We start from the raw sequence: 27,412 nt of genomic DNA, 5'->3' as shown, positions 1-27,412 counted from the left end.
ATACTTAAAAATCTGCAATTTTATTTTTTACTATAGTCATGAATTTCAGTGTAGGATATACTGTTATTTATTTTACCAGTAATCTTAATGGATGTTTTGAGTTGTTTCTGGTTTTTCACTATTACAAACAGTACTGCAGTGAATATTATTCCACATTTGTCTTTGTGTGTTTTTGTGGTACAGATTTCTAAAAGGGAATTGCGTGGTCAAAGTGCATGAATGATTTATAGTTTTAGTAAAATATTGAAAATTAGCAGACATTGCTAGTTGTAATTGTGATAATAAAAGTTTGTTGTCACATTACTTGTACATTTGTGTATTTGTAGTTATCCAAAGAAAATCAAGTTCTGCCTGTTTGCATTAAAGAATATAAGAAAAAAACTTGATGTTTGAAAAACAGGAACATACTCACTTAAAGGAATGGGGTGATAAAATGGATATGCAATTCAGAAATATTTGTTATTTTGCTTTTCTTTGAATTAGAACCATCTACTAAAAAGGTTGATGGCTACTGTAAAACTTAAAGAAACTGCATGGGTGTACTTTAAGTAAAAAACCTCCAAACTGGGTAATCTCAAGTGGTGGCCAAATTATAATGAGCTGTTATTGTAGTTTCAAGGGTAGTATCTCCCCATTTCCCCAGAATTTTTAATATTTTGTTCAGGTGAAGACAGTGAAGCCAAATGGGCCTAGATCTAAGCTCTAATGCTCCTACTGTATTTTTTCACATATATATATATGTAATATGTATATATTTAATACACTATCATCTCTTATCAAAGCTACAAAGTAATTCTTCACAAGGTGGCATAAAACTTGGGTTCTTTGTTAGCCACTTTGCCATCAGAGGAATTTTTCTTTAAAAGATTGTATGTATGTGTGGGTTTAGATATGTATGTGTAGAGAAGTGTCATTTGAAATATTAAACTTTTTGCTTAGTTTGTGCCAAAGAAAAAGCTCGTGATCAGTAAATATTTTTATTAATAGGTTTGTGACATTGTTAAAGAAAATAGTGCCTGGAGTCAGATTCATTACTCAGTAAATGGTCTCCAAATGGGAATAAATGACAAAAAGATTTGTAATCATGCAGAGTTTTTATGTTTAGTTAGTGCTTTTTCAGCAGGCTTCTTCTGCATCACATCCTTATTAGAATGAATTTTCCTTTTCTTTCCAAGTGAAGACCAGTGGCTAGTTTTGTTTCTAAGTTTTATTACTATTACTATATTAATATTGTGTTTTATAGTAAAAAAAAGGAATTTTTAAAAATATTTATTTTATATTAAGGTATCATTGATATACAATCTTATGAAGGTTTCACATGAGAAACATTGTGGTTACTACATTCACCCATATTATCAAGTCCCCCAGATATCCCACTATAGTTGCTGTCCATCAGGGTAGTAAGATGCTATAGAGTAACTGTTTGTCTTTTCTGTGCTATACTGCCTTCCCCGTGGCCTCCCTACATTATGTGTGCTAATGATAACACCCCTTAATCCCCTTCTCCCTTTCTGCCTGCTGTCCCCACCCCCTTTCCCTTTTGTAACCGTTTGTCCCTTCTTGGAGTCTGTGAGTCTGCTGCTGTTTTTGTTCCTTCAGTTTTTGCTTTGTTGTACTCCACAAATGAGTGAAATCATTTTGTACTTGTCTTTCTCTGCCTGGCTTATTTCACTGAGTATCATAGCTTTTAGCTCCATCCATGTTGTCACAAATGGTAGGATTGTTTTCTTTTTCATTCATCCACTGATGGCCACTTAGGTTGCTCCTGTATCTTGGCTATTGTAAATAGTGCTGCAATAAACATAGGGGTGCATATGTCTTTGAATCTGTGATCTTGTTTCTCTTGGTAAATTCCTAGGAGTGGAATTCCTGGGTCAAATGGTATTTCTATTTTCAGTTTTTTGAGGAACCTCCATACTGCTTTCCACAATGGTTGAACTAATTTACATACCCACCAGCAGTGTAGGACAGTTCCCCTCTCTCCACATCCTCGCCAGGGTTTGTTGTTCCTAGTCTTTTGGATGTTGGCCATCCTAACTGGTGTGAGGTGATACCTCATTGTGGTTTTAATTTGCATTTCCCTGATAATTAGCAATGTGGAGCATCTTTTCATGTGCCTGTTGGCCACCTGAATTTCTTCTTTGGAGAAGTATCTATTCAGATCCTCCACTTTTTTTTTAATTGGGTTATTTGCTTTTTGGTTGTTGAGGCATGTGAGCTCTTTATATATTTTGGATGTTAACCTCTTGTCAGATATGTCATTTTTGAATATGTTCTCCCATACTGCAGGATGCCTTTTTGTTCTACTGATGGTGTCCTTAGCTGTGCAGAAGCTTTTTAGCTTGATGTAGTCCCATTTGTTCATTTTTGCTTTTGTTTCCCTTGCCTGAGGAGATGCGTTCAGAAAAAAGTTGCTCATGTTTATATTTAAGAGATTTTTGTCTATGTTTTCTTCTATGAGTTTTATTCTTTCATGACTTACATTCAGGTCTCTGATCCATTTCAAGTTTACTTTTGTGTATGGAATTAGACAATAATTGAGTTTCATTCTCTTACATGTAGCTGTCCAGTTTTGCCAGCATCAGTTGTTGAAGAGGCTGTCATGAGCTTAATTTATTAATAGACTTTTTCACCTTTAAAATAGATATTTCTTATGTTTTTTTTTTTTGCTATGACTTGCTAATTTAGTGTTCATTGAATTAAACAGCAGTAGAGGTTTTCTGAGATTGTATAGTGGTCTGGTTCTGTTAATTTCCTAATAATTGAAGACTAGACACTAGGCTGTTAGTGCTTTTCTGTTTAAGTTTTATCTCCTTTCTCACTTCTCAAGTTAAATTTACTGAGAAACTTTTATTAGTGATTATGAAGTTTTTTGTGGTGTTCAGTGCTTATGTCATTAGTAGTAATGCTGTCTTGGCTCATAAGTCAAGGTTTAGTTATCTTAAATACAGACTGTGTTAAGAAATCAGTAATTCCTCAATGCATGTTAAATGAATTGAAATGGGATCTAGTAATGTATTTTATAAGGTCTATGTTTATCCTTTCTAAATTACGCTACATATTAAATAAATTTCAGATTTAATTTTATAATATACCCTTATGAGTGGTTATAGTGTTTATGGGTGTGATTGTGTATATGTATATATAATAAATTGTTATCTTGTCAAAGTATATAGTATTCTTTAATACAGTTTAAAGTTATAAAAAGACCAACAATGTTAAATTAAGGAAAAACAGCCCACCTCAGCATTAGAATTGCATATAAGTTAATGTGGGGTTATTCTTAAGTCATTTTGGTCTCTTTTTTTGTTAAACTAAAACTCTTTTTATATTTTAGGGGGAAAAAAATAGTGGCTTTGATGTCCTTTACCATAATATGAAACATGGACAGATATCGACAAAAGAACTAGCAGATTTTGTAAGAGAAAGGTATGTATTTTTTTAATAAGTTATTTAACAATTCATTACCAAGTTAAATTTTGGAAAATAATTGAGATCATTATGACTTTTAGTCCTGTTTATATCAGTCACCAGAAGAATTCCAGGACTCCTGGTCATCCCTTCTTTACCCAGGATCTAATTCCTTTATGATTCTGTGGGCAGTGAAACAAACCCTCTTTCCACTCCCCCTCCTCTGCTTAATTTTTCTTCATAGCACAAAAAAACCATCTGAATGCGAGTGATATTTTACTTACTTGTCTATCTCTTCCCACTAGAATATATAATAAACTACATAAGGGCAGGGAGTTTTTGTCTTTGTTCTTACTGTTCTCTTTCCTGCCCTTACTAGGCCCTCAGTGCCGATTTTTTGATATAATGAATTTCTAACTTCACTGATCCAAACTATCATCAATGTTGCCTGCAGTGTAGCAGTAACTCCTAACTGGTCTATCTACATTCATTCTTGTTCTCCTGTAACTTACTCTCTGCACTGTAACTGTGGTGTTTTTTTAAAATTGCGGAGTAGTGTATTACCTCTTCTGTTGAAACCATTTCAAAGGCTTCTCATTGTTCTTAATATAGGCCTGCATGGTCTGACCTGCAAAGTACCTTTCAAACTTAAGCCCACACTAGTCTCCTTTTTTTTTCCTCTCCAGAAACATTGGCCATTTTATTGACAAGCTTCTTCCAGTCCAGACTTTGTCATGTTATTTCTGTCTTCACTTAGAATGCCTATATATCCTTTAGAGCTCAGCAATGTGGTTACTTCTCCAGGGATGCATTTCCTAATCTCTCTGATTAGGTTGAAAACCTCTGTTTTGACTTTGTGTGCAGTAACCTGGCAATTCTTGCCTATTCTGATAATTTAGCTGCAGAGTCTTTTGGATTTTCTATGTGTATAAATGACCTTCTGCAAATGACTGTTTTCTCTCTTCCTTTCCAGTCCGTATAACTTCTATTTCTTTTTCTTGACCCATTGTAGTGGCTTAATATGTCCAGTGAAATGCTGAATAGAAACGGTGATGTCAGGCATTCTTGTCTTTTTCCATTCTCATATTTTACTCTTAAATATATTGTAAGTTTTCTCCTACTATTAACGAGATTATGGATATTCCCTTTTACAATACTATTTTGGTAAGGGTTTTGTTTCTTTAAAATCATGACTGGATGTTAAATTTGGTCAAATATTTTTCTTGTATCTATTGAGCAGATAGATTTTTTTTTCTCTTTATTTTTTTCCCCTCAATCTGAATTTTATTGAATTTTGCATGTTAAACTAACTTCCCATTACTGGTGTAAACCCAACTTGGTGGAGATGTATTACCATTTTTAATGTATTGGTGGATCATTTTGCTGCTATTTTATTTATGATTTTTGCATCTATATTTGTGAGATTCGCCTGAAAATTTCTTTGTCTAGCTGTCCTTGTTAGGTTTTGGTGTCAAGATTTGTTGGTCTCATAAAATGAGTTGGAGGGCATACCCTATTTTTATTCTCTGGAAAAACTTGGGGAAGGTTATAGTTTCTTACATATTTCATAGGATTTTCTGGTAAAGCTATGTGGTTTTGAAATTGTTGGAAGGTTTTAAATTACATATTCAAATTCTTTTAATAGCTTTATGACTAGTCAGATATTCCAGTTCTGTGAGTTTTATGAGTTATATTTTAAAGGAATTCTTCTATTTCAACTGAATTCTCAAATTTATTGGCAAAAAGTTGTTCTTAATATCTTCCTGTGAACTTTTAAAATGCAGGATCTGTTCCACTTTTCATTTCTGACATTATCTATGCCTTTTCTTTTTTCATGATCAATCTCATTTGACATTTGTTGGTTTTAATGTTCTTTTATAAGAACCAACTGTTGACTTCGTTGATCCCTTCTTTTTGTATATTTATTTTCTATTTCATTAACTTCTGTTCTTTATTTTCTTTGACTTTGTATTCAGTTGCTGTCTTTTGCCTGACTTTTTGAGATAGATACTTAATGATTTTTAGCCCTTTTTTCCTGATTCTGATACTCATTTAAAATGTCTATTAATTTCCCTCAAGCATTACCTTTGTTGCATCCCACTTGTTTTGAGAAGTAGAATTTTCATTTTATTTAGTTTAAATATAAAATTTCATTGTGCTTTCTTTTCTTCCTGGGTTATTTAGAAGTGTGTTTCTTAATTTCCAAATATGTGTTAATTTTTAAAGTTAAATTTTTGCTATTGATTTCAAGCTAAATTGCATTGTGGTTAGAGAATACACTCTGTGATTTCTGTGTTTTGAAATTTGTTGACAGTTGGTTTATGGACCAGGATAGAGTAAATTTTGGTAAATATCTGCATATAACATGAAAAGACTATATATTGCATTTTTTGGGTATAGGGGTCTATATGTATGTTTTATGGTAGGTTTGTGAATTCTGTTGTTTAACTGTAATATATCCTCACTGGTTTTTCTTTTTTTTAATCCTCATTTTATCAATTCCTGAAAGAGTTGTATGAAAATGTCTCATTTTGATTGTGGTTTTTGTGTATTTATCCATGTAGTTATGTCAGTTTTTGCTTTATGTATTTGAGGCCATGTTAGTAGGTGAATACAGATTTAGAACTATTCCATTTTCAGATGAATTGAACTTTGTATCATTATAAAGTATCCTTTCTTATCTCTAGCAGTGTTTTTTGCCTTGAAGTCCACTTTGTTATTACAGTTTGCTTTTGGTTAGTGTTTGCATGATATATATAACATTTTCTTTCCTTTGCTGGTTCTTGTAACATACATGTGTTTTTTTTTTTTTTTTGGAAGAAAATATATAATTTATAATAGGTACCAAATAGATGAAGTAATTACAAATAAATGTAACAAAAAATGTACAAAAAACTATGTGAAGAAAATTATAGAATATTATAGAAGGTCAAATATAAGCAAATTATACAGAATACCCTGTTTTTTTCTTCTTTGATATCATTAATCTACAATTACATGAGCAACATTATGTTTACTAGACTCCTGCCTTAGTCAAGTACCCCCACATACCCCATTACAGTCACTGTCCATCAGCATAGTAAGATGCTATAGAATCACTACTTGTCTTCTCTGTGTACTACAGCCTCCCCAAGCGCCCCCCTACCATTATGTGTGCTAATCATAATGCCCCTTTTTTTCCCCCTTATCCCTCCCTTCCCACCCGTCCTCCTCAATCCCTTTTCCTTTGGTAACTGTTAGTCCATTCTTGGACTCTGTGAGTCTGCTGCTGTTTTGTTCCTTCAGTTTTTTTCTTTGTTCTAATATTCCACATATGAGTGAAGTCATCTGATAACTTGTCTTTCTCTGCCTGGCTTATTTCAATGAGCATAATACCCTCTAGCTCCATCCATGTTGTTGCAAATGGTAGGATTTGTTTTCTTCTTACGGCTGAATAATATTCCATTGTGTATATGTACCACATCTTCTTTTTTTTTTTTGGTAGATAATTATTTTTTATTGGAGGGTAGTTGACACACAGTATTACATTACATTAGTTTCAGGTGTACAACATAGTGATTCAACATTTATATACATGATAATTCTAGTGTACCACATCTTCTTTATCCATTCATCTACTGATGAACACTTAGGTTGCTTCCATTTCTTGGCTATTGTGAATAGTGCTGCGATAAACATAGGGGTGTATCTGTCTTTTTCAAACTGGGCTGCTGCATTCTTAGGGTAAATTCCTAGAAGTGGAATTCCTGGGTCAAATGGTATTCCTATTTTGAGCATTTTGAGGAACCTCCATACTGCTTTCTACAATGGTTGAACTAATTTACATTCCCACCAGCAGTGTAAGAGGGTTCCCCTTTCTCCACATCCTCACCAACATTTGTTGTTGTTTGTCTTTTGTATGGTGGCCATCCTAACTGGTATGAGGTGATGCCTCACTGTGGTTTTAATTTGCATTTCTCTGCTGATTAGCAATGTGGAGCATCTTTTCATGTGTCTGTTGGCCATCTGAATTTCTTCTTTGGAGAAGTGTCTGTTCAGATCCTGTGCCCATTTTTTAATTGGATTATTTGCTTTTTCTTTGTTGAGGTGCATGGCCTCTTTATATATTTTGGATGTCAACCCTTTATTGCTATGTCATTTATGAATATATTCTCTCATACTGTAGAATGCCTTTTTGTTCTATTGATGGTGGCCTTTGCTGTGCAGAAGCTTTTCAGCTTGATATAGTCCTAGTTGTTCATTTTTGCTTTTGTTTCCTTTCCCCAGGGAGATATGTTCATGAAGAAGTTGCTCATGTTTATGTCCAAGAGATTTTGCCTATGTTTTTTTCTAAGAGTTTTATGGTTTCATGACTTACGTTCAGGTCTTTGATCCATTTTGAATTTACTTTTGTGTATGGGGTTAGACAATGATCCAGTTTCATTCTCTTATATGTAGCTGTCCAGTTTTGCCAACACCAGCTGTTGAAGAGGCTGTCATTTCCCCATTGTATTTCCATGGCTCCTTTATCGTATATTAATTGACCGTATATGTTTGGGTTAATATCTGGTCTCTATACTGTTCCAGTGGTCTGTGGGTCTGTACTTGTGCCAGTACCAAATTGTCTTGATTACTGTGGCTTTGTAGTAGAGCTTAAAGTTGGGAAGCGAGATGCCCCCTACTTTATTTTTCCTTCTCAGGATTGCTTTGACTATTTCGGGTCTTTTGTGGTTCCATATGAATTTTAGAACTATTTCTTCCAGTTCGTTAATGAATGCTGTTGGTATTTTCATAGGGATTACATTGAATCTGTTGATTGCTTTAGGTAGGATGGCCATTTTGACAATATTCTTCCTAGCCAAGAGCATGGGATGAGTTTCCATTTGGAAGTGTCCTCTTTAATTTCTCTTAAGAGTGTCTTGTAGTTTTCAGGGTATAGGTCTTCACTTCTTTGGTTAGGTTAATTCCTCAGTATTTTATTTTTTTTGATGCAATTGTGAATGGAATTGTTTTTCTGATTTCTCTTTCTGCTACTTCGTCGTTAGTATATAGGAATGCAACAGATTTCTGTGTGTTAATTTTGTTTCTTGCAACTTCACTGAATCAGATATTCTAGTAGTTTTGGAGTGGAGTCTTTAGGGTTTTTTGTATACAATATCATGTCATCTGCAAATAGTGACAGTTTAACTGCTTCTTTACCAATCTGGATGCCTTGTATTTCTTTGTGTTGTCTGATTGCCATGGCTATGACCTCCACTACTATGTTGAATAACAGTGGGGAGAGTGGACATCGCTGTATTGTTTCTGATCTTAGGTGAAACGCTTTCAGCTTCTCGCTGTTAAGTATGATGTTGGCTGTGGGTTTATCATATATGGCCTTTATTATGTTGAGGTACTTGCCCTCTATACCCATTTTGTTGAGTGTTTTTATGAATAGATGTTGAATTTTGTCGAATGCTTTTTCAGCGTGTATAGAGATGATCATGTGGTTTTTGTCCTTCTTTATGTTGATGTAGTGGATGATGTTGATGGATTTTCAAATGTTGTACCATCCTTGCATCTCTGAGATAAACCCTTCTTGGTCATGGTGTATGATGCTCTTGATGTATTTTTGAATTCGGTTTGCTAATATTTTGTTGAGTATTTTTGCATCTATGTTCATCGGAGATATCGGTCTGTAATTTTCTATTTTGGTGGGGTCTTTGCCTGGTTTTGGTATTAGAGTGATGCTGACTTCATAGAATGAGTTTGGGAGTATTCCCTCCTCTTCTATTTTTTGGAAAACTTTAAGGAGAATGGGTATTATGTCTTCTCTAGATGTCTGATAAATTCAGCGGTGAATCTATCTGTCCCTGTGGTTTTGTTCTTGGGTAGTTTTTTGATTACTGATTCAATTTCTTTGCTGGTAATTGGTCTGTTTAGATTTTCTATTTCTTCCTGGGTCAGTCTTGGAAGATTGTATTTTTCTAGGAAGTTGTCCATTTCTTCTAGGTTTTCCAGCTTGTTAGCATATAGGTTTTTGTAGTATTCTCTAATAATTCTTTGTATTTCTGTGGGGTCCGTTGTGATTTTTCCTTTCTCATTTCTCGTTCTGTTTATGTGTGTAGACTCTCTTTTTCTCTTAATAAGTCTGGCTAGAGGCTTATCTATTTTGTTTATTTTGTCAAAGAACCAGCTCTTGGTTTCATTGATTTTTTTCTATTTTATTCTCAATTTTATTTATTTCTTCTCTGATCTTTATTATGTCCCTCCTTCTGCTGACTTTGGGCTTCATTTGTTCTTCTTTTTCCAATTTCGATAATTGTGACTTTAGACTATTCATTTGGGATTGTTCTTCCTTCTTTAAATAGGCCTGGATTGCTATATGCATTCCTATTAGAACTGCGTTCGCTGCGTCCCACAGAATTTGGTGCTTTTGCTGTTGTTGTCATTTATCTCCATATATTACTTGATCTCGGTTTTAATTTGGTCATTGATCCATTGATTATTTAGGAGCCTGTTGTTAAGTCTCCATGTGTTTGTGAACCTTTTTGTTTTCTTTGTACAATTTATTTCTAGTTTTATTATGCCTTTGTGGTCTGAGAAGTTGATTGGTAGAATTTCAATCTTTTTGAATTTCCTGAGGCTCTTTTTGTGGCCTAGTATGTGGTCTATTCTGGAAAATGTTCCATGTGCACTTGTGAAGAATGTGTATCCTGCTGCTTTTGGGTGTAGAATTCTGTAGATGTCTGTTAGGTCCATCTGTTCTAGTGTGTTGTTCAGTGCCTCTGTGTCCTTACTTATTTTCTGTCTGGTGGATCTGTCCTTTGGAGTGAATGGTGTATTGAAGTCTCCTAGAATGAATACATTCCATTCTATTTCATTTCCTCCTTTAATTCTGTTAGTATTTGTTTCACATATGTTACTGCTCCTGTGTTGAGTGCATATATATTTATGATGGTTATATCGTCTTGTTGGACTTCCCCCTTTATCATGATGTAATGTCCTTCTTTATCTCGTGTTGCTTTCTTTGTTTTGAAGTCTATTTTGTCTGATACAAGTACTGCAACACGTGCTTTTTTCTCCCTATTGTTTGCATGAAGTATCTTTTTCCATACCTTCACTTTTATATAGTCTGTGTATGTCTTTGGGTTTGAGGTGAGTTTCTTGTAAGCAGCATATAGATGGGTCTTGGTTTTTTATCCATTCTATTACTCTGTGTCTTTTGATTGGTGCATTCAGTCATTTAAGGTGATTATTGAAAGATACGTACTTATTGCCATTACAGGCTTTGGATTCATGGTTACCAAAGGTTCTTTTACTATCAAATCGTCCAACTTAACTCTCTTATTAAGCTGTTATAAACAGAGTCTGATGATTGGAATTCTCTCCCTTTTTGTTCTTCCTCCTCCATTCTTTGTATGTTAGGTGTTTTATTCTGTACTCTTTTGTGTTCCTGTTGACTGCTTTTATAAGTAGTTGATTTTATTTTTTGCCTTTAGTGAGTATTTGGTTGGTCTGCTTTCTTTGCTGTGATTTTATTTTTTTCTCTGGTGACATCTATTTAGTCTTAGAATTGCTTACATCTAGAGCATTCTCTTAAAATATCCTGTAGAGGTGGTTTGTGGGAGGCAAATTCCCTCAACTTTTGCTTGTCTGGGAATTGTTTAATCCCTCATTCAAATTTAAATGATAATCATGCTGGATACAGTATTGTTGGTTCAAGGCCCTTGTGTTTCATTGCATTAAATATATCATGCCATTCTCTTCTGGCTTGTAGGTTTCTGTTGAGATGTCTGATGATGGCCTGATGGCTTTTCCTTTGTAGGTGATCTTTTTTTTCTCTCTGGCTGCTTTTAGTACTCTGTCCTTGTCTTTGATCTTTGCCATATTAATTAATATATGTCTTGTTGTTGTCTTCCTTGGGTCCCTTGTGTTGGGAGTTCTGTGTGCTTCCATGGTGTGAGAGACTATTTCCTCTCCCAACTTTGGGAAGTTTTCAGCAGTTATTTCTTCAAAGACATTTTCTATCCCTTTTTCTCTCTCTTCTTCTTCTGGTACCCCTATAATGCAAATAATATTCCGTTTGGATTGGTCACACAGTTCTCTTAATATTCTTTCATTCCTGGAGATCATTTTCTCTCTCTCTGCCTCAGCTTCTCTGTATTCCTGTTCTCTGATTTCTATTCCATTAACAGACTATTGCACTTTTTCCAGTCTTCTCTTAAGTCCTTCCAGAGATTGTTTCATTTCTGTTATTTCCCTCCAGACTTCATCCCTTAGCTCCTGCATATTTCTCTCCAGGTCCATCAGCCTGGTTATGACCTTTATTTTGAATTATTTTTCAGCAAGATTGGTTATATCTATCTCCTCATGCCCTCTCTCTTGGTTTGTCTGAGTGATTCTTGACTGAACCAGATTCTTCTGACTTTTCATGGCGATAGAGATGGTCGTAGGCAGGTGGTTCATGTGTCAGCTGGAGAACAAAGTCCCGTCCTGCTTGCTGGTTGCCTTGCCCTTCTCCGCTGCCTGTGTCAGTTACCTGCAGGTAAGGAGCAGTCTCTGGGATAATCTCCTCAGCTGCCATGGGCGGGGCAGCCCTCAGATAGCCCAGAGCCCTGCGGGAGTGGCAGATGCATAGGGTGTGTTCTCCTGCTAGAAAGGCACCCCTTTGTGCCTTCCGAACCTTGCTCCGGCTTCCTCTGTCAGTGCTAGGCAGCTGCGCACCGGTGGCAGCCTCTGGATCTGTTGTGGTTAGCTGTGTGCTGGGAGGAGACTCTGTGTAGTTGCTGTGGGCGGGACTGCTCTCCGGCTGCTCTGCCACAGTGGCAGGTCAGCCGGTTTGCTTGTAGCACCGGCCGGGGGAATGATTAGCTGGCTGCTTATCACTGTGAGGGTCTTCGGGGCTGGGTTATCCCCCAGAGGGTTGGGGCACCTGATGTTCCTTAGGATTCCCAGCCTGCTGGGCTGAGTTTGCCTGGACAGTTTTGTCCAACTATTAAGCCCTTGTCCCTTTAAGACTTTTAAAAAGCACCCTCTTTTCTTTGTGCCAGGGGGACGGCTGTGGAGACCCGCTCGCAGTCTCCATCTCGGATTTTACTTTTCCGTTTCTCTAATATCCAGTACACCATGCAATGTGTGTCTGTGCTCCCAGTGCAGACTACTAGGGCTAGTTATTTAGCAGCCCTGTGCTTCCTCTCCCTACCCACTCTTGACTTTTCCTCCTGCCAGTGAGCTGGTGTTGGGGGAGTCCTTGGGTCCTGCCGGGTCGTGGCTTGTATCTTACCCTATTCGTGAGATGTGGAGTTATTGCAGATGTAGATGTAGCCTGGCTGTTGTACTGTCCTATCGTCTGGTCTCTCTTTTAGGCGTAGTTGTATTTGTTGTATTTTCAAAAATATATATGTTTTTGGGAAGAGATTTCCACCACCCTACTCATGCCGCCATCTTGAGCCTCCCACCCTTTACATGTGTTTTTCTCATATTTTTAAAGCCATTTTTACATTCGTTGTCTTTTAATTATAGTGTTTACTTCATCACTTACATAGTGTAATTGCAGACATATTTGGGTTCTAGTTGTCTCAGAAGTTGCCCAACTTTTTGTGTAAAGGCCCAGAAAGTAAATTTTTAGGCTTTGTGTGCATCTGATCTCTGTACAGCTATTCAGTTTTAGTACAAAAGCAGTCATAGCCAACGTGTAAATAAATGAGCATGGCTGTGTCCTAATAAAACTTTATTTACAAAAACAGGTAGTGGGCTGAATTTGGCTACTGGTGCTGTAGTTTGCCAATTGCTGTACTATTTTGATATTTGTTTTCTATTCTATTTAATGTGTTTTTTTCTCCTCTTTCTTGCTTTTTGGCCTGTTTAAAAAAAATTCTATTAGCTTAGAAGTAATACCCTACTCTGCTATTCTTTTATGGTTATCATTTATGATTATAAAATTGAGATTATATTGTTGACCTCTTAACTTCCAATAATAATTGGTAATTTTACCTTCTTGAAAATGCAGCATTAGAATACTACCACCCATATGCCATTTGTGTGTAACTTTTTACTATGGGAATTAAAAGTCTTACATTAAGGAAATTTTTTTATTGTGGAATATACACTTATATGCCACTTATGTAATGTGTGTTTTTTTTTAACTTTTTAATATGGAAAAACTAAAACAGTCAAAAAATAGAGGAAATATAAATCAGTAAGAAATGAAGTATAATGTAATTTCAGCAATTTTTAGTATTTTGCTAGTTTTGTTTAAAGCAATTCCCTAGCATCAAGTTAGTATGTCCGTAGATACTTATGTATGTATCTGTAACAGCTAAGGACTTAAAAATAATAATATTACTCATCTAATAAAATAAACTATAATTTGAAAAATATTTTCTAATATCTAATTGAGCTCATTTGTTCAAATCAGGTATATGAATTATTCTTCTACATTCTTAGTATTTTCATGTAGCATTATTTAGTTTTATTAAATTCACTTACTTTTTCTTTGATACTTTTTCCTGGACCATTTTTCTTCTGTTTTAAAAACACCTTTTAAATATTCCTTTTAATGTGGATTTTCTGGTGATGAATTCTCAATTTTTGTTAGTGGTCATATCTTTAGTTTATCGTTACTGAAAGAACTTTTTATTATGGACAATTTCAAACATACATAAAATTTACTTAAAAGTTACAAACTTAATATCATGCACTTCCATGTTGCAATCACTGAACTTCAACAGTAAGTTATGACCATTCTTGTTTCACCTATTCTGTACCACTATTACTGAATTGTTATGAAGCAAATGTCAGATTTACAAACATTACATTTCATCCATAAGCATGTCACAGAAGATAAGGGCTTTTTAAAGAACAATAACCATAGTATGTTTTCTAAAAATACAGGATTGGTTCCTTAATATCAACAAATAATCCAGTCATTGCTCAATTTTCCTTGTTTGTCACCCACAGACACAGTGCATGTGGTTGATATTCTCCAGTCAGGAGCCAAGCAAGATTTATACATTATGTTTAGTTGATGTGTTTTTGAGTCTCATTATCTGTAGATACTCTATCCCCTTCAACTTTTGTTTTTTGTTGAAGAAGTCAGATTATTTTTCTGTAGAGGGTCACACATTCTGGAATGTGCTAATTGCATATCCATAGTTTTATTCAGCATTTGTCTATATTACCTATAAATCATTTAAATTTAGCAGCGTGGTCAAATTCAGTTCAGTATTTTGACAAGAATACTTCTTAGATGGTGCTATGTATTTCCATTTGAGGCTTATAATATCTGGTTATATCTATTTTGTGATGTTAGTAGCCATTGATGGTCATCCCCTAGATCCATTGTTTCATTAGTGGTTTTACTTTCATTATATTTTTGCTGGGTATAAAATTACAATTGGTAGATTTTCTTTTAAGTCTGGTTTTATTTTGTTTTGAGCAGTTTCAGGTTTATAACAAAACTGAGAGGAAGGTTCAGAGAGTTCCCAAACCTGCCCCTCATGTGCATAGCCTCCTCCATTATCAGCATCATTCACCAGAATGGAAATTTTTTACCAAGAATGAACTTAACATTGATAAATCGGAATCACTCAAAGTCATAATTTACCTTGGGGTTCACTCTTGGTGTTGTACATTCTTTGGAGTGGATAAATGTATAGTGACATGTATCTTTATATTATAATGCGGAGTATTTTCACTGACTGAAGAACCCTTGGTGCTTTGTTTTATTATTGTCTCCATATTTTTGCCTTCTCCAGAATGTCATATATAGTTGTGATCATACAATTTTCAAATTGGCTTCTTTCACTTAGTAATATGCATTTAAGATTCCTCCATGTCTTCACAGCTTGATAGCTCATTTCTTTTTACTGCTGAATAATATCCCATTGTCTGGATATACCACAGTTTATTTAACCATTTACCTGCTAAAGAACATCTTGGCAATTTGAGCTTTGGTAATTACGAATAACACTGCTATAAACATCTGAAGGTTTTTGTGTAGACATGTTTTCAGCTCCTTTGGGTAGATACCAAGGAATGTGATTGCTGGATTGTAGGGTAAAAGTATGTTTATTTTTGTAAGAAATTATGAAACTGTCTTCCAAAGGGCTATATATATCATTTTGCATTTCCACCAGCAATGAATGAGAATTCCTCTTGCTCCACATCCTTGCCAGTAATTGGCTTTATTAGTGTTCCAGAATTTGTCCATTCTAAATAGGTATGTAGTGTATCCTGTTTTAATTTACATTTCCCTGTGATATATAATGTGGAGCATCTTTTCATATGTGTATTTGCCATCTGTATGTATTTGATGTGATATCAATGTCTTGAATCCTTTTTTAAGCTAGGTTGTTTGTTTTCTTATTGTTGAGTTTTAAGAGTTCTTTGCATATTTGGGATAACAGTTCTTTCCTAGATATGCCTTTTGCAAATAGTTTGTCAGTCTGTGGCTTGTCTTTGCATTTTCTTGACATTGTCTTTCACAAAGCAGAAGTTTTTAATTTTAATGAAGTCCAGCTTATTAATGATTTTTTTCATAGATCATGTCTTTCATGTTGTAGCTAAAAAGGCATCACCATACTCAAGCTCATCTAGGTTTTCTCCTTTGTTATCTTCTAGGAGTTTTAGAGTTTTGCATTTTACTAGATTAAAAAAAAATTATTTGAAGATCATTCCATTGTTTACTGTTGAGATATTAGCTATTAGTGTAATTATTGCTCCTTTGTAGGTAACATTTGATGGTGGTAAGGGTTTAGCTGCTTTTCAGATTTTTTTTCTGATTTTTCAGCAGATTTTCTATGATGTGAGTAGGTATAGGTGTCTTTTTATTTGTTCTTTTAGAGTTTGTTGGGCTACTTAGATCTCTGACTTGATATCTTTTGTCTGTTTTGGAAAATTCCCCATCATTAACCCTCAAATATTTCTTCTGACTCATTCTTTCTTTCTTTCTCTCTTTACACATGTGTTAGACTTCTTTTGCTTTGTCCTTTGACTGTTAGTTCTCTTCTCTGTTTTCTATTCTTTTGGTTTTCTGGATAGATTCTTACCTTTCTTCCGGTTTACACTTCTCATTACAGTGTATCAAATCTGCTGTTAAACCCCATACATTGAGATACTAATTTTGTTACTGTATTTTTCAGATACAGAATTTGTAAATTTTTTTCGAATTTGTTGTGCTTTCCTCCACTTGTTTTTAACAAGATGGATATGTTATTATTTCTTTTTCATTTACTCTTTTTAAATTCAAGTATAGTTGATATACAATATATATTGGTTTCAAATGTACAACATAGTGATGCAAGAGATACATACATTATTAAGTCCTCATCCCAACTAGTGTAGTTATTATCTGTGAACATAAAAAGATGTTACATAACTATTGACTTTATTCTCTATGCTGTACTTCCATCCCCATGACTAATTCATATTATGTGATTGAGATTTTGTGCCTCTTTATCCCCTTCACCTATTTCACTTATCCACCCTAACCTCTTCCCCATGGTAACCACTAGTCACTTCGTTGTGTCTGTGAGTCTGTTGCTGTTTGTTCATTATGTTTTGTTTTGTTTTTAGATTCCGCTTACCTCTTTTAGATGCCCCTAAGGAAAAAGCTGCTCTACATATCTGACTCACTTCTCTGGATATCCTCCTCTTGGATCTTGGCCCACTGATTCTTAACTGCCTCTTTAGTTGCCTGATGCCGTTTAGTCATTCCTCTGCCCAATCTTTTTCCAGTTTTTCTCATTGGGAAGTTTTTGTATCAGTTTAGTATTACTTGAAATAGAAACTCTTTTTTGTTGTTACACTTACCCATTGAGATATTAATATTTCTTTTTGTATTAACTTCTTTTAGATTATCAAATCACTACCCTTGTAGTTTAGTATACTAAAAAGCACATAGATGTTTACAGGAGCAGAAAAAAGTCACAATTCCATCAGTGAGAGGCAGTTACTATCAGTAGTTCCTTTATTTTTTATTTTGTTATTATTAATCTACAATTGCATGCAGAACATTGTTTACTAGGCTCCCCCCTTCACCAAGTCCCCCCCAAAATCCCCATTACAGTCACTGTCCATCAGCATAGTAAGATGCTATAGAGTCATTACTTGTCTTCTCTGTCTTGTACAGCCCTCCCCATGTCCCCCCCACATTATACATGCTAATTGTAATGCCCCCTTTCTTTTTCCCCACCCTTATCCCTCCCTTCCCACCCGTCCTCCCCAGTCCCTTTCCCTTTGGTAACTGTCAGTCCATTCTTGGGTTCTGTGATTCTGCTGCTGTTTTGTTCCTTCAGTTTTCCTTTGTTCTTATACTCCACATATGAGTGAAATCATTAGTACTTGTCCTTCTCCGCTTGGCTTATTTCACTGAGCATAATACCCTCTAGCTCCATCCATGTTGTTGTGAATGGTAGGATCTGTTTTTTTCTTATGGCTGAGTAATAATCCATTGTGTATATGTACCACATCTTCTTTATCTATTCATCTACTGATGGACATTTAGGTTGCTTCCATATCTTGGCTATTGTAAACAGTGCAGCGATAAACATAGGGGTGCATCTGTCTTTTTCAAATTGGAGTGCTGCATTCTTAGGGTAAATTCCTAGAAGTGGAATTCCTGGGTCAAATGGTATTTCTATTTTGAGCTTTTTGAGGAACCTCCATACTGCTTTCCACAATGGTTGAGCTAATTTACATTCCCACCAGCAGTGTGAGGAATGTTTCTCCACAACCTCGCCAACATTTGTTGTTGTTTATCTTTTGGATGGTGGCATTCCTTTTTGTTAAAAGCTGATTTTTGTGGGTATGGGGTTAGGTAAGAGTTGGGACATAGGCTTAGTTTGGATATTCTGAGTTTGAGGTGGTTAAAATACCTAAGTAGAGTTATGCTTGAGGCATTTATATATTAAGCAGATAGTTTGATATAAGAACAATGTGGAGATCTAGATTTGGACATTAAAAGTAGAGTTAGTTGGACCTATCAAAGTTAACGGGAGGGCAAGGGTAGTTGTAGGCTGTTGCCCTGTTAAGAGTGGCACAGACTATGAAGTGACAGGGTAGTTATGGGAGAGGTAAGACAGAACTTACCTTTTGTAGTGTTGTCTCAGAAAGCTCCATATTTTATATTTGTAGGTTATGTGTCTGTGGGAAAAATTTTTTTATTCCATATTTAATGGTTGATTTTTCTAAAGCAGAAAATCCTATATGCTAAATAATAGTTATATAAAACACAGTATTCTAGTATAAAATGCTTACTAATACTTTAGATTTATCACAAAATAGAGTAAGCTGTGAAGTTCAGAATCTCAGACTTGCTAGTAATTTATATTGTTTTCTGCAAAGACTATCATCAATCTCTTGTTCTGTTAAATGTGCATAATAATGAAATCACAGTGTTGAATAATAAAACCTCTATTAAGTACACCAAGGAAGTATTAAATATTAATGACTTTCATACTGAATTAGTTTACTGGTGAGAGAGTGTGGGAGGGAAAGAGAAAAGGAAAGAGAGTACAGGAAGCATTCTTATACTTTATGTTCAAATAAGCATTGTTACTAAAGATAAAGTAGTAGTGACTTCATTTAAGTTTCTTTAGTGATATAAATTATTTCAGCTCTATATCACACTAGTTCTCTAAGTAGATGTGCACAGAGGATATTTTAAGATAAGCTCGAAATTCCTGACTACATACATATTTCTTAAAAAAAAATATAATAATATATATACTAATACATAATGTGTATAATTCAATATTTTTAAAATATATAGCTTGAATTACCTTTTGTTTCTATAATTTTAATTGTATTTTGATCACTTTACTGTGTGTTTGGTCATTAAACGAGCTTTTATATGGAATTTGATTTAACAGAGCTACAATAGAGGAAGCATACTCCAGGTCAATGACAAAACTAGCAAAATCCGCAAGCAATTATTCTCAACTTGGGTGAGTTTATTTCTTTGAAGAACTTTTTCAGTGTTGATTTAGGCAAAGTTCTTGAGAATATTTGGTTCCCATTGAGGGTATAATAGTTTGTAAATATAATACTATCTAATGTGTGTATTAAAAATGTGTCTGAGTATATTCTTGACTTGATAGAAAATATAATTGAACTTGCTGAATTAGTTAATGTTGTCAAAGTAAGTGAAACTTTATTTCCCTTTTATTAAACTATATAGTCATTCAGTAGTATAATTTTGAGATAATAAATATTGTATTATGCATGTTCTAGTTTTCTGTAAGTATTTAAATTTTGTTGCAGTGATCTTTAAAAACTCACTAACTTTATTGATATGATCAAAATGTATTAAAAATGTCTCATGATTTTATAGACTATCATTAAGTCATCATCTTAAAAATTTGTATTAAGGAAATGTATTCTTTGAAAAGTGATTATTAATAATAAGAATATATTTAAATTGAGATGTGATCATAAACCGTAACAGCTCTGGAAAGAATAATTATATAATTTCAACTGTAACAACTCTGGAAGGAATATTTAATCTGATATAATTATCTAAAATTTGGAGAAAAGTCACATTTTAACTAAGATGTTAAAATAATTAGAATAATATTTATAAGGATTTCTATAGTGATAGGGAGGGAAGTATTCTTCTCTGAGGTTTTGATGAATCTGTGAATCCCTTGAAATTTATGTCAAAATTTTGTGTATTAATTTATATTTTTGATGAAGAGGGTCTATACCAGTTATCAGATTCACATATGGTTCTGTGATCAAACTGGTTTAAGAATGACTATTTTTTGAAGTATTCTCCAGCATGGTTGTAAATTTAAATGAGTCTTCCTAATTTGTGCCTGGATATAGAGGATTTGGACTCTTAGTTCATCCTCAGGATAGTGACATTATATAGGTGCTAAAAGCCACAGCCAAGGGGATCTTCAGCATTTGGGAAGGTTGGGGAGATGCCACCTTTTTTTCACCTAGAAGAGAGTGGGGACTCGTAGTTGATTTTTGTTTTTTTCCCTTTCATTTGTTTCCATTTATTTTTCCCCTCCACTCCCAGGATACAGCTTCATTCTTTCTTCTTTTTTCCATTTCTTTCCTTTTCTGACAGCCTTCTGTTTCTAAAGCTTCCATGTAGATATGACTCTTCTAAAACATAATTTCTTTATTGACCATAATAGAAGGGGCAGAAAGTAACTGGAATAGTGGAAGCTAACCTTAAGCAATTGGCCACACTTTTATTGTAGGATTTTTTTTTTATTTTTAAGTTAACAGATGGGAGATAGAAAAAATATGGATTGACTTCAACTGTGTTTCCTGAGAATAAAGTTAATGACACTTCTACTTTGGAATGTGACATAATAAATGCCACATAAATAACAATAGGTGGTTTTTGTGTATGTATTTTAGTGTCATTAGTTAAGATCATAAATATTTTAAGTAATATTGTTTTATTGAGGCATATTTAGGTAAGAAATTTAATTTTATCTTTCTGTATTTAGTTGCATGAAAACATATTTTGGATTTGTCAGTTTTTTTTTCTTAGTGCTTATATATTAATGTGTATTACTTAACCAGAAAAAAATTATATCTATCAAACTCTAAAAAATGAAGAAATCTATATTTAGAGAAATATCATGTTAAACCCCTTTTCAATGTAAAAAATCCTTTCGTAAAGTAAAGGGACACTCCCATCTTACCTGCTTTGTGAAGTCCAGACTATTACATATCAGGTTTACATGAAGTGATGAACATGTATTTTGGTGCGTAGTGAGTGGATCCTTTTTGGGTACCTTACTCTTCTCTTGAAAAATTCCATGTAACTAGTTGTCAGATTTAGTGATTAAATTTTAAAGTGTAAGGTGAGATTTAATCAGAACTGTCCTACTCTAGGTATTTTAATTACCCTGTTTGAACTTCTTTATTATTATTATTCACAATTTTTAAAAATTGAAGTATAGTTGATATATAGTATTATATTGGGTTCAGGTGTACAACCTGGTGATTTGACAGTTACACACATTACAAAATGCTCACCATGGTAAGTGTATTTACCATCTGTCATGAACTTATTATTGCTTAAAATGATCATTGCCAGTTAGCTTTCCTACTAGGTAAAAAATGTAATAATTGGCAGAGAGTACATATTAGGATAAGTAATTTCTTTACCTACCCTCTTGCTTCAGTGATCATTGCTGCTATTTATTTGTTTTCTAGAAGGTTTATCATAGAACAAAGCAAGTGTTATTGAAAATATCTGTTGAGGAAGTAACTGAGGAAAGCATAGGCTAAAATTATCCTTATATCATTCTGTGCTGACCAGATTGGATTAAACTAACCATTGGTATCTTAAGTATTACCTAAGACAATAAATGTCGTAATTCTTGGAAGACTTGAACCTACCGAAAATACTAAATTCTCATTATTAAGAAAGTGATAGGAAAGTATGTCATACACCCTGTACCATGTAGTAAAAACGGGACTCTCTTAGTGTTTGTTGAAGTACATAGATAGTAAACAAGGTTTCAGAAACAGTTCTAAATCTTACAATTATGATGAAGACAAAAAAAAAGTGCAAATTTAACTTATGCATGTTTCAATTTAGAAGAACTTTTATTTTTGATGAAGCATTTTAAGTGGAGAACTAAATAGTCTAAAATTGAAATTTGATAATAAGTTAATGGTTAATAATAGTGATTAGAAAGGCTTCTGCTATAAGTCTGACCAAATAAACTCAGAAAATGATATGATATAATTAAGAGAGGGCCATGGTCAGACTTTGGTAAGTAGTTGACTCATTTTTGTGTACCTAAGGTCCAAAAATATTTTAAATAATAAACCAAAGATTAAAAACCCAAGGTCAGTGTGTCAGTCATTTCATTTGTGATTTATTTTAATTTCATCTATTTAAAATTATTGAATATAACCTTATTATTTCCACTGGTTGTATTTTAGACTCTTAAACTTTTTCTCTTTTAGAAAATTATTCCCATGTTTTTTTTTTCCTTAGAACATTTGCTCCAGTATGGGATGTGTTCAAAACATCTACAGAGAAATTAGCAAATTGTCACTTGGATCTTGTTAGAAAATTACAAGAATTAATAAAGGAAGTTCAGAAGTATGGAGAAGAGCAAGTAAAATCTCATAAAAAGGTATCAATTTTTTCTTGCTTAATGATTGATTGGTCAGATGTTGAGTGCTTTACATTTCAGTCATTTTGATGAATCATTTCATACCAAACAGACTAAAGAAGAAGTTGCAGGAACTCTGGAAGCTGTTCAGACCATTCAGAGCATAACTCAGGCCCTCCAGAAATCCAAGGAAAATTACAATGCCAAGTGTGTAGAACAGGAACGTTTGAAAAAGGAAGGAGCTACACAAAGAGAAATAGAAAAGGTAATAGTAATAAAAAATAATACCTCTGTGGATTCAAAGCACTTTCAAGTAGAATACCAAATTTAATCTTCAGACACTCAAGAATGATCTCATATTAAAGGTGAAGACACTGTGCCTCTGAGTGTTAGTGATAACTAAGTGAAACAGAGGTTTTGTCAGATATGTTGTATATGCTAAATAGGTGAGCAAATAGATAAAAAGGAATGTTTTTTTTTTATGTCATTGACACATTTGCAGGATGCTTTTATAATATGATAAGTGATGAGATACTCCTTTCTATAAGATTTAACTGAGGTAAAAAATTTTTGAAGTAAGACTTTGGTATATTCAGAAAGGCATAGATACTTAAAGATAAGCTTTAAAATATATGTTGTGGGTGGGTGATTTGAGCATATTTATATAGTATTGTGGTAAACCACAACCCTTTCCCCTACTCTCGTTTTAATTGAAAGTAGATTTTTCCCCCCCTTTCAAAGTAGTTTAACCATTTACTTGTTTGATGTGGAATATCTCATTTCCCAGTTGAGATGAAGCACAAGGAGCCTCATTCACTGTGTGAAGCAGTTGCTGGGGAAAAAAGATGGGCAGCTGACTAGGGCTAATCCTTAATCGGCAGTTGGAAACATAAACACAATTCTGACTGGGTATCAAGCCAAGAAATAATTCATGACTATTTGGTCCATATCCCTAATATTCTTCCATAGAAGTAATTCAAAACTATGTTTATAAAACTGATACTAAATTGGGGCCTTGGAGGGCTGTCAGGAGACAACTGAAAAACTGCTGTGTGGGGATGGGTGAGCACAAAGGGTAGAATGTAACACAATTCTAGGAGGTAACATTTACATTATATTCTCATAGCACTGATGGAGGGGGAGAGAGAAGGTTGGGGCACGGATGAGAAACCTCCCGTTTGACATGAGCAAATAGCCAAAATTCAAGAGCAAATCTAAGAAATCTAATATAAGGCAGAGCAATAAATTTAAGAATTGGAATAAGAATTCACTCCAGATGAAATTTAAATTTATAAAACAGATGAATAAACGTGTGTTGTGTTGAGGATGTTCAGCAAGATAAGTGAATATATACCTAAATTAAGGAAGATTAAGAAATTAAAAGAAGCATAGTGAAATAAGATCTAGATAAGAAAATAGCTAATTAGAAACTTGGAAATAAAAAATACAGTTATTGAAATTATCAATAGAGAAGACAAACTTTAGACTTAATGTAGTCAAGGAGTGACTTTGGAAGGTAGTACTATGGGAATTCACCCAGGATGTAGTACAGAGAAGTAAAGGTTGTGAACATTCATTCATCTGATATGAATTTCAGAAGGAAAAAAAAAATGGAGAAAATGTTCAACAAGTAATATCTGAAGAGTTAGTAGCTCAGAATTTTTCAGAATTGGAGAAATTCAAGAATCCTCAGGTTGAAGATACATTCTTGCTATTAAGTAGGTTAAAGGTAAATTCAGACCTAAACACCATAGAAAAAGCTACCAGGTATTTCTTTTTCCTCACTTCTCTGAAATCAGAATGCATTTTCAGTTGATTGTATTATGTAATCACTGTTTGGTAAGGTGGCATTTGTGGTGTAGTTTATTGCTTGTGCAGATTGGGTGGTTGTACCTGGTGGCATGATTGGACCACTGCAACAGTTTGATGTTTTAATAGACCATTTTAAGACTGTGTGAGGAAGGAATTGTTTTGGTTCTTGTTTGAACCTTTTGTTGAGACCTGGTAAGATCAAGAAAAAATGAGTACTAGTGTTTGTAAGAAAACCTGGAGGTAATAATGATTGAGCATTTTTATGAGATGCAGTGTCCATAATGCTCTTGGTGCCATCAAAGATAATATGTTGGAAAAACCAGACCTCAGGAATCCTTGAAATGGAAAGTAATTGAGATCAGAATTTGACTATGAAGAAGTTTTCGGATTATTTCAAATAATCCATTTTGCTTTCCTTTTTATGCTGTATCACACAGAAGTGAGACAGAATAAAAATCTACATTAAAGTAAGCCTGAAAGATCTCTTTTAAATGTATAAAATAAAATTGGAAGTGATAAGAAAGCATTATTTTATGGTTTAGTTAACAGCATTTTTCTGTTTTAGTGATGTGTGAGATAATGTGCTTTACCATTAATGATACATTAGATTTAGTAATAATCAAGTATGTACATTAAGCATAACTTCTAAATTTTTTAAATAAGCAAAGATAAGATATTAAAATTTTCCAACAAGAGAGGAAATAGGAATAGAGAAGCAAGGAAAAAGAATGGTAGACAGAAAACTCAAAATAAGTAGAAAGAAATAAATGCAAATATACCATAATACCATAATACATATAAATTAATTAGATTCCTCTGCTAATAGGTTGATTGTCAAATTGGAAAAAAATTCTTATTATGTAAACAACCTTAACTGTTGAGCAATAAAAAATGTTTCATATAATGGGACTATTCAGCATTTCAAATAAATGAACTACGTAGGGGTAAAGTGATAGATCTGGGATTAAAAATACTCTAGCAAAAAAAAATTGGAGAGGCAAGAATGCATGGACTCTTGAAGCTAAGTGATGGATTCGTAAGGTTTATTATACTTCTGTGCTCTAAAATTTGTTATAAAAGCAAAAAAAAATTAGCATGGATAAATATAAAAAGCATAATGGTGAGCAAAACAGTTCCAGAAGAATATATAGATCTTGATGCCTTTTACATGATCTTTAATTCTCTGTTTAAAAAAACCCTTTTTGTTTATAAGTAAATGCGTATTAGGGTCATGCATGGAGACAGTAAGCACTAAGCCATATGATGGGAGTTATCTTTGTGGAGCAAGTGAGTGGAACAAAACTGAGAAGCACATGGGGCCTCATTCGTCTATGTAATATTTAATTTTTTCCCAGAATATATGAAGGATAGGAACAAATACGGAAAAAAGTTGACCGTATTTCAAAATAAGATTAATTTCTTAAAATGTGAGCTTCTAGGAACATTTACTTTACATACAGTAACATACAGTTTAGTGAATTGGTATGACTGCCCTGTCATGTCATTAATGCAAGTCTGCTTTCTAAATTGGTTGAAACTTTCCAGAAGGTTAAAGCACTCCTGGGTTAAATACCACACTCTTTATTTTTTTGTGTGTGAAACCCAGTTGGCTTAATATAGTACCCAGTATGTAGTGAGTGACCTTCTGAAAAATGTATAGTAGCTAGAGATTATACTTAAAGAAATGATTATCTGAATCCTTTGATAGAAGCCAGAAAAATGTTTAACATAATTAAGTGATTTAGATGAAAGAATTTCTTTTTGATTAACATATTGAGGAGCTGTAGCACATGGTTGTGTCCTAGAGTTAGGAATTGGTGACTGAATCTGGCCTATATGCTTGCTTCACTTGCCTTGTGGTGGGATGAACAGCTCAGAGGAGGGGGTGCTTTTTTCTAATTGTTCTGCTTAGAGGCAGTATCTTTGTTTATAATATGAGATGTGTTAATGGGTCTCTGATTCGAATCCAAGTCCAAGTAAGTAATTATTTTGGCCTGTAAAAAGAAGTTTTTTATTAACACAAATATAGTTTGCTTTTTTAAACAGATCTTTCAACCAATTTTCCTTTGGTAGATATGAAAACATAAATACTGGTGCTTTATGAGATGGTATGCTACTGATCTTTACTCACAAACCCTTACTTAAATAAAACATTTAGAAGGTACTCCTATTTGTGGACTATGACTAAGTACTTACCTGTATGTATGTATTTGCTTCATAGGATTTTACTATAAAAATTACCAGCACTTAAAAATATTTCTGGTATTGTATCAGTAAATTTATTTATAATGCTGAGGAAATGAATAAAATGAAGGATATTAAAATGTATTTTCACAATAGGTAACCTATTAAAGCTAATCTTTTATTTATGAGAAGAAATGTAGCTGTTGCTTTTAAAGCATAATTTCCTCATTTAAAAACAAATGCTTCAACTTCCCTTTTGATAATGACATTCCAAAAGTTGACCAAGTTTGTTACTACTAGGACATGTAGTTTCTACCTTGGAATTTATAGAATTACCAAGTATATATACTATTTAGAAAGTTACTTTGACTTAATTGTTTAGTTTCCTGTGAGAGACAGCTTCTTGCTTTCAAAAAAATCTAGCTGTCCCAGTATAATTACATTCTAAAATTTGCCTTTGTGTCCTTTTATATATAACTTTAGTTTAAATTTGTTTTTGTCACTAAACACCTTGTGAATCAATAATTTTTTTTCATTTCATTCCTTTATTACCATTACTTTTGTTACTTTTTCAAGATGCTTCTCTAAGTTGGTATGTAATTTCCTTAAGATTCTGGCATATTATTTTTACCTTTGAAGAGTGAGAGCTGGTGTAAAAAAAAATAAGGATTTATAAAGGCTGTATTCTTTCTCCTTCCTTGATACATCCAAATAAGAGAAATGAAATATTACACAGTTTTCTAGTATCAGAAAGTGCCCTTCAGAAGACATCTCACAATTCAGTCAGATCCAGGTCCTGACATTGGAGGGTGAAGATCATTTTTTGGTTGGAAATAGTCAACAAATAAATTTGTATGCCAGGTTAAATGGTTAGACCAATATTTACAGTGAGAATATTGTGGGAGAAAAACAAGTTATGAAAATATGCTTGTTTAAAATTTTAAAAT

The 27,412-nt window shown here is 33.8% G+C and overlaps 1 protein-coding gene across 1 annotated transcript in view; it reads left to right on the top strand.

Moving 5' to 3' along the window:
* Window positions 1-27,412, top strand: part of FCHO2 (FCH and mu domain containing endocytic adaptor 2) — a 123,333-nt gene that overhangs the window by 12,145 nt on the left and 83,776 nt on the right. Inside the window, exons 2-5 of the mRNA XM_057494400.1 lie at window positions 3,338-3,429; window positions 19,245-19,319; window positions 22,349-22,490; window positions 22,582-22,734. Coding sequence (XP_057350383.1) covers window positions 3,338-3,429; window positions 19,245-19,319; window positions 22,349-22,490; window positions 22,582-22,734 — 462 coding nt within the window. The remainder of the gene's footprint in view (window positions 1-3,337; window positions 3,430-19,244; window positions 19,320-22,348; window positions 22,491-22,581; window positions 22,735-27,412) is intronic.

The sequence above is a fragment of the Manis pentadactyla genome, chromosome 2, assembly GCF_030020395.1.
Source record: "Manis pentadactyla isolate mManPen7 chromosome 2, mManPen7.hap1, whole genome shotgun sequence".
Lineage (NCBI taxonomy): Eukaryota > Metazoa > Chordata > Mammalia > Pholidota > Manidae > Manis > Manis pentadactyla.
This window is presented reverse-complemented; position numbering and strand designations above follow the sequence as displayed.